The 12,197-nt window shown below is 42.0% G+C and overlaps 1 protein-coding gene across 1 annotated transcript; it reads right to left on the reverse strand.

The window, feature by feature from the left end:
* Nucleotides 1-8,484: 8,484 nt before the first annotated feature.
* RFPL4B (ret finger protein like 4B) lies at nucleotides 8,485-11,779 on the reverse strand. Its single transcript, XM_046677245.1, has 3 exons — nucleotides 11,710-11,779; nucleotides 9,856-9,992; nucleotides 8,485-9,663 (listed from the first exon to the last, which is right to left on the reverse strand). The coding sequence occupies exon 3, from the start codon at nucleotides 9,546-9,548 to the stop codon at nucleotides 8,736-8,738; it is 813 nt and encodes a 270-aa protein (XP_046533201.1). The 5' UTR covers nucleotides 9,549-9,663; nucleotides 9,856-9,992; nucleotides 11,710-11,779; the 3' UTR covers nucleotides 8,485-8,735.
* Between the last annotated feature and the right edge of the window lie 418 nt (nucleotides 11,780-12,197).

Raw genomic sequence — 12,197 nt, forward strand, 5'->3', positions numbered from 1 at the left:
GTTTATCATTTACTTGGTGATGTTTCCCATGCAATTTAGCATACCAAACAAGCCTAATTAGTATCCCACCCTTTATAGGAAGAGAGAACAAATTTCTCTGAGAAGTCTCAGGGGCCCTCTGAAAATCCTGAGAAATTCTCTTCCTTCTTCCAGGTCAAAAGAAAGCATTTATTCAGGATTTGAATACTTTGGTGGAGATGGAGGAGCTTGTCAAAAATATCAAAAGATTTTAAAACACTTGGTCAAACAAGATCAAGTGTCTGCTGATCTTGTCGCTGTGAAACAGTCAAGAGCAAACAGAGCATATCCCTTTTAAGAGAGAAAGCAAAATTCTAATTCTTGTACCAGCTTACTTTTTATATTAGAATTCATTTACTTAATTGGATTTACTTTAATCTTAGACAACTTGACCAGGCATAAAACTCTCAGACTTTCTCTTTCACAAACCTTTTATAACTTTCTTTTCACATTCAGAATTTGTCCCATGCTTTCATTCTGCCCTTCTAGTACTTTAGGACAAATTTATCTTTCTTAACCCAACAACCAAAAGTACTTCCATTCTTTATACTTTCTTTGCTGAAAATATATTTTACTTTCCTTGTACAGAGCTGTTTTCCTTATTAATTTTTAGTAGCTTTAATCACATATATCAATTAGAACTTTTAATGCTTACAGACCTTAATTTCTAAGCAAAAACTAAGTAAGCAATTATAAACTTTCTTTTTTTTTTATTTTAGCCCCCCAGTACATAGTTGTATAGTTTTAGGTATAGGTCTTTCTAGTTGTGGTATGTGGGATGCCGCCTCAGCATGGCTTGACAAGTAGTGCCATGTCCACGCCCAGGACCCGAACCTGCAAAACCCTGGGCCGCCAAAGCAGATCTGGCGAACTTAACCACTCGGCCACTGGGCTGGCCCCTAAATTTTCTCTTACATTAGCATTTTGGGGCAAGTTTATAAATACCTTTTATAATTTCTAGAAATACATTCCTTTGTAGTACAATGTTTCGATAAAATAAGAGACACGTTTACTAATAGACCTAAACACTTTTTAGTTTCTCTGTAATAAGAAGCTAAAAGTAGATAAACTTATACATGTTTAGTGATAATATTTAAGCATTTATCTTATTAGAAAATGACCTAGATGCTCAATAAATTTCTATCATTTAACCTAATTTAATAAAACCCTAAGGTTTCAAGTCACCAAAAGGGTTTTGAAATTATTTTAAATATACATGCCATAACACATATTTTAAAAATTTCACCCAACATTTATCCTTTTAATATCTATTTAATTTACTCATTCTCAATTATTTAGACTACCTACAAAACTTCATGAGACATTAGACAAAATTAGCCCTTATTTTAAGTTATAATTTTTGCCAGCCAGTCTTGTAACAGAGATAACATCAGTGTATTTTTGAGGTCAGAAACCTTGATACAGAAGTCACAAGGACTCTGAAATGTAGGCAAATAAATCTTGAACGAGCTCAGGATAATTGGGACTACTTAAAGTGAAACTCTCAAAGTTGAGTCAAAAGGGAGAATTGTGAATGTTGATTGAATATTTGATACTAAGGAATCATTAATTTTTTTATGTATGATGTCAATGTGAATAATCCATAACCAACCTATAAATCAGAATTGGGGTGAGTTTATTATGAGCCAGAGTGAGGATTATAAACCAGGAAGGCCTTAGAAGGAGTTCCGGAGAAGCATGGGTTTCAGTATAGTCTTATATATTTTTGGAACAAATAACATACATTAAACACACCCGGGATACATTTTCATCAAAACTTCAAAGAGGTATTCAGTTGCAAATTAGCAGGTCAACATGAGCATGATGTCAGGAATAGGGCATTACCAATAGGGCCTTACCAATAGGGCGTAGGAGGGTAAGTATGCATTCTTATCTTAAGACAGTGCATTCTTTACTATAACATACAATTAAGCAGATGTACAATGCCTGTTTGATAGGCCATAAGTCAGGCTTTTTAGCTGAAGCTGAATCAGTTTTGACCTTGAATAGTTACCCCATATACCTCAATACATGAAAATCTCTTGTCAATGATAATGGTATCATAATTGCATTTTCTTAAGTGCTGTGGCATTTATGGATGAAATGATATGTGAGATTTGTTTCTAAATAATCCAATGAGGAGGATTGGACATTTGTTGAAAATTGAAACTGAGTGATAAGCATATGAGGATTCATTACACTACTCTCTGTTTTTGTACATGTTTGGAATTTTCGATTAAAAAATAAATCTGAGGCACACTTGTACATCACCTTTCAGTTTTTGGAGCTAGTCATAGAAGGCAAGGAGAAGGAGGCTGAGGGAAGATTCTGAGTGCACAAAATCCTGGAAGGCACCCACCAAGTTTCGAAGGGTCAGAGCCAGGGAAGGCAAGGCAGAATAAACTAGAGCACTGGGCCTGCTCTCCATGTCTCCAGGAAGCCACATGGGGAAGGGAATGTAGGGGAGGAAGACATTTCCTCTACCCACTCTGGGTCCTTCTGGCTGGAAAATGAATTAAATTCACATAAGACAGAATAACAGAAGAAAATTAAACAAAGCTTTATAACATGTATACATGGGAGAGGCTCAGGAAAACTGAGTAACTCGCCAAAATGGCTGAAGCCACCACCTTAAATGTCATCTTCAGCTAAAGACAAAGGAGGATGTTGGGGCTGGGGGGAGTCAGTTACGGGAGGTTACCAGACAAGTACAGTAAAGAAGAATAAGATTATTATGCAGATTTAAGTCCTTGCCTTCCACATTGATTAAGAGTTTCTAGAGAGAAGGTCATCCCCCCTTCTTCCTGGTACAGAGAGGGAGATACCTCTACAGATGGGATTTCCTTTAAAATGTAAATGTCTCTTAACAAAGGGTAAGTAAATGCTACTTTTCAGAGTTTCTTTCCTGTCTGCAGTTTTTTGAAAGTAACCAGCCTAAAATAATCCTCATGTCAAAGAGACATATCTTGGGGTGGCCAATTCCAATCCCCCACAGAGTCCTCTAGAGAGCATTCGAGAGTCAATCACCATGTCATGGAGCTCATCGGCACATCCAAATACGAGTTAGGAATAAGTCCAACTGCAAGGAGAACACAAAAAAATAACAGAGGCTTACAACAGAAAGCTGTTTCTATATCACAGCAATGAAGTCAGAGATGCGTGTTCCAAGGCTGACAGAGGGGCTCTGGAGCCTTCAGGGGTCCCTGTAGCCTTCCTAGGTCCAGGCTTCTCTCAGCCCTGAGGGAGCCCCTTATCTTTACAGACCAGGAGAGTAGCATCTGCATGCTGAGCAGCAGGATGGAGGAAGAGACCAGAAAGTGGGCAAAGAAGAGAGCCAGCTCTCTCTTAAGGAAGGTTCTTAGGAGCTTGGCATGATGAAGTCTGAGACCAGGCTGCGTATGGCAGCTCTATACATCCTGGAGCCACGACAGAATCTGCCACCTATGAAAAACAAAAACAGCACGTTCACCAAACTCTAAGCCAATATTTATAGGCTGTCCAAAGACGATAACGCCTTAAGAAGCACACATTTTCACTGCTTTTCTCCTGGTTACTTCCTATGACAAAAAGCTGGCCCAACAAGGCTTGAACAAGAGCATTTTTCTTACAGAAAGTTCTAAAATCCAATGTTAAGAAGAACATAGACTTGGGTGATTATAGTGAGAAGTCATTTTTATATACATTTTTGGGTATTATCAGGGTATCAGAATTGATGATGGAAATCTGTGATCAATGTGGGGGTGGGGATGGGGATAGTAGGCAAGAATGTCCCTAACGCTGTGTGAGTTTTGTTAACACACTAATCTAATCCCAGCTAAGACCACCCAACCTCCGTTGGTCGTCCCTCCCTTCCCTTCACTTGCTCCAGGATTTGTTTGTTTAATGAAGGAATTAAAATGGAATTAATTAAAATTTGATTAGTTGTACAATTAATTTGATGCAGGAATTAGAGTGCACTGTGTCCTCCAGTCTACTGGTTTCAAAGTGTGGTTCCCACCAGCATCACTTGGGAACTTATTACAAATGCCCATTCTTGGGCCCTGCCTCAGACCTACTGAATTCATCCAAGGGATTCTGATGCACAATAAAGTTTTGGAACTGATGCTGTAGTCCAGTGATTCTCAACCCTGGCTGCACATTGGAATCACCTTGAAAACTTGGAAAAGTACCACTGTCTGGGTCCCATCCCCAGAGATTCCAATTTGATTGGTTTAGAATGTGGCTTGGGGTGGGGGAATTTTTGAAAGTTCCTCACGTGATTGTAACGAGACACCAGGACCAAGAACCAATGCTCCAGCCTGTATAGGTCATCTGGGCCTTTATGGCCAAATAAAAGCACTCAAATCACCTACATTCTAGAAGTGGTGGAGGACTAGTCTCCCTCCTAAAGAGAGATTCTGAGGGTAGTTTGTTTCTCTGTCCCCTCATTGGCTTCCATTCTGATGCAGGCCCGGAGAACTGAGTTGCTCCAATTCCGTTAGCCTCAGTTGGAGCTCAGCCCAGCTTGTATCTTCTTTCTTTCCTCACATCTTCATGGCCTTTCCTAGTTCCCCTTCCCCACCTGGCCTGTAGTTTTTGTCAGTTATATCAATTCAGGCAGGTTGGGTTAGGTACTTAGCAGGTGTAGTCCAATAATCTTGTGGTGGAAAGAACATTCTGTATAAAAAATATTTTGGGAGGGATATCATGGGAGAGGCAGAGGCAGATGGGCAAAGGAGTAAAGGGTACGATGGGTGCAGTGTCTGCCAGAAGCATTCTATTAAGGAATCCCAGATGGGCTAGGAGGAGTTGAGGCCTGGAAAGCTGAAATTTCCGGACGGTTGTTGGAGGGGTGGTGGGAGGCACAGTAGTAACCAATATTATCCTACTATGCTAATTATGATTTAGAATTATAACGTGTTTCCACAATACAATTGCTTTCTGAGGCAGCCAGAGTTCCCTTCCCCAAATTAACTCCACCTCTGCCCGCAGCACCAATGAAAACCTTTCTGTTTTTAAAAACACCCTATTTTATTGAGATCCACTTTATAGCACTTTGCAGGGTTTTTTTGTTTTTTTTTTTTGAGGAAGATTGGCCCGGAGCTAACATCTGTTGCCAATCTTCCTATTTTTGCTTAAGGAAGATTGTCGCTGAGCAAACATCTGTGTCAATCTTCTTCTATTTTTTTTCTGAGGGACATTGCCATAGCACAGTTTAATGAGTGGTGCCAGGTCTATGCCCGGGATCGGAACTCGTGAACCCCAGGCTGCCAAAGCAGTGTGTGAGAACTGAACCACCACGCCACCGGGTCAACCACAAGCAATTAATTCAGATGTGCACATTGTCTTTTTAGACATAATGCTATTGCACATTTAATCGACTATAGTACAGTGTGAACCTAACTTTTATAAGCACTGGGGAACCAAAAGATTTCTGTGACTCGCTTAATAGAGCTATTCGCCTTATTGCAGTTTTATTGAGATATTCGCTTATTGCAGTGGTCTGGAACCGAACCCGCAATTTCTCCAAGTTATGTCTGTACATCCATGTCCACACTACATGGGGGATGGCAAGAAGGAGGGAAGTAACTTACAGGGGTGAGTGAGGGGGATGTGCACAGCATGACGCTTTCTTCTATCAATAAGAAATACCAAACAATCATTTTCTTACTAAAAGACTAGTCAAAATGCAACACCTCTTCCTAAATATGTTTAAAGTATTAAAAATATTTAAAAACTTGGATTAAAAAGATGTTTCCAACATGATAAGGAGTATGTTAAATAAATAACCAACCTCCCACTTTACCAAAAATAGATGATGTCACTAATTGACAACAAATAGCACATTCTCTGAGTAAGTCCCACAGCTGAACAATCAGTGTGAATTATCTCACTTAATCCTCACTACAGTCCTCAAGGTTGGGCTGTTTATTAATCCCTTTTTACTGATTAGGAAACTGAGGCACGAAGCAGTTAGATAATTTTCCAGATCACGTAACGAAAAGTGACAGAAATAGGATTTGAGCCCTCCCCCCCCCCAACAGCCCTGGGAAGGACGCTGGCTCAGACAGAAAGAAAGCTGGATGGTGCACCCAGAGAGGAGTGAACCAGGAGAGCGTGGGAGAGGGCGACTGAGAGAATTTACTCTAATTGCCCTCTACTGCCCTCTTTAGCCTTTGCAGGGTTTAAGACAGGAATGACCTGACTGATCTGATTGATAGTTTAAAAGCATCCTTCTGGTGCCTGGGTGCAAAGTGAACTGTGGGAAGGCAGGGGTGGAGCAAGGGAGAGCTAAGAGGCTGCAGACTAGTCCCAATGGGATATATGAGAGGCTTGGATTAGGTTTGTAGCAATAGAAATGCTAAGGAGGCGGATGTGTGAGATATTTCACTAAGGATAAACACCGACTGACAACAGGATGAGCATGTGACCCAGCCCCTATCAAGGTTCTCCTGGGCCACAGCGGTTCAATCAGATGGGAGAAAGAAACCAGGCCAATCATTGGCCACTGACATTTTCCTCTAATGATTGAGGAGGAAAAAAATCACTCAGGTCCTTCAGCTGGGATGCAGGGAAGCTTGGACTTAAATCTCCACGAGGAAGAATCTTTGAGAGAAGCCAAAATATGCAAATATAAGGCAAGCTGTTACCTCTAGTCATAGGGAACCAGGAGATGCCCTCTCTTTAGCATTTCAAGACAGAAGAAAGGGTCTGGAAGGGTCTGGAAGCCCAGGGACCTTCCCAGGTTTTCAAACTGCACTTCTCAACTTACCAGTGAGTTGTGAAATCAAATGTGTGTGAGACCAGCATTTTTTTCTAATGAAATATAATAAAAGAGAAAATATTGTGTGTTGTTCCTCATAAGTATTGTTTCAGAAAACTGCTTCAACATTACAAAGCCCTGTTAAGGTGAGTCAGGGTGGACCCCACCCAGGCTCAATGTTAGAGAAGGGCAAGGAGGCTGCTGAAATAAAGGCATAGAGATCAAAAGGGAGTAAGAAAAAAAATACCCAAAGAGGGCTGCCCCATCACCCCAGTGGAGTTGGAAAGAGACAGGAGATGACAATTCTGGGTCTATTTGGAAAGGAAGTCAAAGGCAGATTTCCAGAACCTGTCCCAACCCAGCCCTTCTAGGGCAGATGTCACCTTGGAAGTGGCTGACTCAGTAAATTAAAAAAAATTCAGATTGGATGTGAGAGCAAGACTAAACCAAAATGAACACAGAATCATCAAATATTCATAGATTTAATTGCAATAAAATGTAAAATTCTAACATTTAAAAAATAAATTCAAAAGAAACCTGGAAAACAATTTTTGGTGAATATATGTTAATGAGCTAACAGGGTTGATCCGAATTCCTACAAATCAAAAACAGCAGCGATGTCCTGAAGCTTGGGCTTGCTGGCAGATGCTCTTTCATCTCGGAATGTGCAGGGGTTTCTGCACACACAACTGCATCTGGTGGGCAGAAGGACAAGGACCCAGTCTTCCAAACAGTCATTTCCCTCCTTATGTAACTGACTCCAGAAGGTTCAGAAACTTGACATTCTCTGGTTGAGCCCACTGGCACCTTTGCCTATCACATATACCGTACCACTTTGACAACCACACAACAGGCCAACAGGAGTCATCATTAACAATATACTTCTCAGTCAATGTTCTTCATTTCAAGGAAAGAAAAATGAGAAACTTTGTTCTTTCCCAGCACCTCTGTCTCTCTCACTGAAATTTCACGTCAAAATATCTCACACTGGCTGTCTCATTCTTCTTCCCTAGACAGCCGTCATTACCAGGAATTATACTATAGAAAAGGCATAAAATAATGAAATGACCTTGCTTCTATCCAAAAAATCTAATAATCTATTTAACTTCAATCTAAAATTCCCCATTTGTATTTACTACAAAATAAATGCACAGTATTGTCTCTGATCATCACAGCTGCTTGGCTGAGAGATAGAATTATTCCCACTTAGAGACTAGGAAACTGAGGTTTCGAGTGCTTAATAACACTCCCTAAAATCCCATAGTTATTTAGCTACAAAGTCTACTGTACGGGAGGAAGACATTTCCTCTATCCACTCTGGGTCCTTCTGGCCAATGAATTAAATTCATGAGACAGAATAACAGGAGAAAATTAAACAAAGCTTTACAACTGGTATACATGGGAGAGGCTCAGGCAAACTGAGCAACTTGCCAAAATGGCAGAAGCTCTCCCCTTAAATACTACCCTCAGCTAAAGACAAAGGCGCCGCTGGGGGTGGAGGGAGTCAGTTATGGGAGGTTACCAGAAAAGCACAGTAACAAAGAGTAAGGTTATTATGCAGATTTAAGTCCTTGCCTTCTGCATTTATAAGAGTTTCTAGAGATGAGGTCATTCCCCCTTCTTCCTAGTACAGAGAGGGAGACACCTTTACAGATGGAGATTTCCCTTACAAATGTAAATGTCTCTTAACAAAGGGTAACTTCTCCTTCTCAGAGTTTCTCTCCTGTTTGCAGATTTTAAAAGTAACCAGCCCAAAATAATCCTCATGCCAAAGAGACATATCTAGGGGTGGCCAACTCCAGTCACTACACTACAAAATAAATCCCCAAAATCAATAAAAATTGCTTAGCTGCAAAGTCTATGAAATCTATAAAACATCTGCTAAATCTTTCTGCCACAGCTCATTGTCTCATCCTTGGTCATTCTGACATTTCTCATTCACCTCTCAGAAAGCTTTTAGGAAGGGCTGAACTTTTCAAGGACAGATGCTCAGGGGGGCACCATGGTCACTTTCTCCAGGCAACTCGGGACGGAAGAATGGACACAAAGGCTCCAAACAGGTGAGAGGACTGTGTATATAAATGAGGGCATCATTTCTAACATCGAAAAACTTGATTACTTCCATCTCAACATCTAGAAAAATTCCTACACGGCTAAGGCCAGAGCTTGCAGGAATTTTGGTTTGTGGGATGGAGCTGGCATAGATTGCGCCTGCTTTCATGCTGATGATCCAGAAGCCATGCTCAGAGGAGAAACCGCTCTTCCTCTTTCTGTCCACCGATTCTTTGCAGACTCCCAGAGCCCACTCCTTCCCTTCTCCCACTTCTACCTCCCAGTAATGGCGGCCAGAGGAGAAGCTTGGGGTGCCCAGGACACAGGGCATGTGGGCAAATCTCTGGGGATCTTCCATCCGGTTGTGGCAGATCTTCCCACACCAGACATTCTTTAGGTCCTCAGAGAGGACTAAGAGGGAATTGGCAGTGACTGTATTCAGGGTTACATCCTCCTGGAACCTCAGGAACTCTTCGCTCACATGCAGGCTTAGCTCCAGCAGAGGACTGTGCTGTTTGACAAGAAGCGTTAGTTCGCTAACTTTCAATTCCAACAAAGGGAGTTTCTTATTTACTCCTCGACACATGGGGCAGATCAATTTCAGATCATCCCTTTCTAGCATCCAACGTCCTATGCAATCAAAGCAGAAAGTGTGCATACAGGAGAGAAAAGCAGGCTTGAAGAAAAGTTCTAGACAAATTGGACAGGTCGCTCCCTCTTTCAGACTTCTGGCCATGGTCCCTGAAAGTCACTGTTTAGCTGTGAACTGAGCTGAAACGGCCCTTTATTAGCTTCTGGGGGTGATCAGGAGCCTTCGGTACACGATCTGCTCTTCAATAATCACGATATACCTAAATCCAATACAAAAATTAAATAATATAAATCTTTCTGTAGTTTATGCACGAAGGTGACACTAAGTCACGAGAGAATCATAGTAAAGGCACTACCTATGAGAAAAACTATCCAAAACTATTCAACATCTAGGTGACCACAAGAGAGAGAAATAGGACGGTGGACATTGTCTCTTTGGTGGGGCAGCTTACCTGGCCTGGAGACTTCCAAATGAAGCCTTGTCTGCTCTGAGCACAGCTTCTCTCTGTGGGAGCTGAGTCCAACTGGGTCTTTAACAGGATCTAGGAGTTCAGTCTCCAGCCCTAATCAGAGTTCCTTTGTCGATCAACTGCAGTTCAAGAAAAAGAATTTCCGCACCTAAATACGATCATACAAATAAAGCCAACTTACTCTAGCCATCCCAGAAAAGGGACTCTACGAGCCCTCAGTCTGTCAAAGAAAATTACCATATGTGAGTAAAACTAGCAAAAACCACTGCAAAATGAATAGATGCTCATCATAGAATCAAGTTCAAGGACAAAGTAGCATTCGAATGAAATGCTTGAAAGCACTCTCAGAAAACGATCAAGGCTTGAGTGAGTGTGAATAAAATATATTGTAATCATTGTCACCAACTTCTCTAAGATAATCATGCCTGGACACAAGCCAAAAAGGTGTTCCTGATAAGGAACACGCCCTCCAGTTACTGCATTGGCTCCCAAAGCTTAAGAACCCCTGGTATTCCTGGGGCCCCTTCTGGGCCTTCCTCCATGGGTTTCCGGCTTTGGGTGGGCTACATCTGACAGCCTAGGCCCCTGACCCAAAGACAGCCATTTAAGGCAGCTCAATGTCTGTGAGGTGGGGTGAAGTGAGGAATCTTCTCGAAAAAGGGCCTACACTGAATAACAACTAGCAGAACTTCTTGCTAACAATTCACAAACCACACATTCAGTTGCGGCTGGAGTAACAAATCAGAGACAGCAAAAGGAGCCATGTCAGCATTACTGCAGAGGGCTAGAGTAGGAAGCTGGGAGCCCCGCTGAGGTTAGCCCAGAGAAACTGGGTTACTGCAACCTCCTGGGACATATTCCCTCATTCGCATCCAACAAACACTTAGGAGCCTTCCGTGCTCAGCCAGACTCTGGGATACAAGCCCGTGTAACAAGAGACAGGCTCTCTGCCCACAATGACCCTGGAGTCCTTGGAGGCCTCCCAGTTCTGAACAGCACGCAGTCTGAGCCTGGAGTCTGAGTCTGGGCCTGGCTGAGCGACAAGAGAGATAACCTAATCTTACTTAAATCCCCTATCACCCTTTCCAAAAACTCGACTTTTTAAGGCAAATTGAACCTGGTGTTTGCAATCTGAAAGAGCTTCCCTAATCCACTTCGGAATGTATCTAAGAAAACAATCTTGCAAAAGAAACAAATGCTACCAAAAAAATGTTATCAGGGGCCGGCCGGGTGATGCAGCAGTTGAGTTCGCACACGACGGCCCGGGGTTCGCTGGTTCGGATCCCTGGCGCGGACCTACAACATGGCTTGTCAAGCCATGCTGTGGCAGGCATTCCACATATAAAATAGAGGAAGATGGGCACGGATGTTCGCTCAGGATGATTGGCGGTAGATGTTAGCTCAGAGCTAATCTTCCTCAAAAAAAAAAAAAATGTTGTCTATGATCCCCAATGATCAAAAAAACAATCTATTCATATAACAAGAATGAAACGATTCAGTTAATGACAATACAGCTATGAAAAGTGGTAAGTATATTTAAGTGGAAACACAGAAACGCCTTTTAAAAATGTGAGAAAATAAAAAGGAACAATTTTAAAACACATACATTGTAGTTGAAAACACATAGAAATACACGTACATATAAGACCTGAAGTTAATATGTAAAAATGTACTTGGTGGTGTTAGAATGGAAGGTGAAAAAATTCTCTGACAAAAAATAAGTTTGACCTTTTCTCTCATTAAAGCTCAAGATAAAGGCAGTGGAAAGATAAGTTGGAGCCAAGAAGGAAGAAATGGGACAGTGGAAATACATTCCAGATAGAAAAGATTGCTCACCTTGACCTGGAGACTTTGAGCTGAGTTCCTGCAGCTCCGAAGACTGCCTGCTGCCTCTCCTGGTCTCGACTTCTCTCTGAAGTGAGTTTGAGAGCAGGCATTCTGGCTTTTTATACTGCCTGGGGCATAGTCTCCGCCCACCATCAAGGTCACCATCTGTGTCCAGATTGGCCCCACCCTAGTCATGGCCCCGCCCACTCCCCCCACCCCCGTCATGGAGGGTAGTTATTCAACCGGATGAAGAAGATAGTGATAATTAACACCCCCCTTTTACTTTCAAGAGTGTCCTAGATTAAACAGTAAATTATATAGCAGCTGTATGAGAAGTAGAAGGAGCAATGGAGTCAATGAAGGAGAGCTAAGACACAGTCATCAAAAAATAGAGTTGGAAGGTCAAAGAATTCCTGTTGCCGAGGGGAATCGGGGAGTAAATCCTTCCCCTGAGATCCACGCCTTCTGAGTGAGCGCCCATTGCTCAGGGTCCCGCT

Source organism: Equus quagga, chromosome 11 (genome assembly GCF_021613505.1).
Source record: "Equus quagga isolate Etosha38 chromosome 11, UCLA_HA_Equagga_1.0, whole genome shotgun sequence".
Lineage (NCBI taxonomy): Eukaryota > Metazoa > Chordata > Mammalia > Perissodactyla > Equidae > Equus > Equus quagga.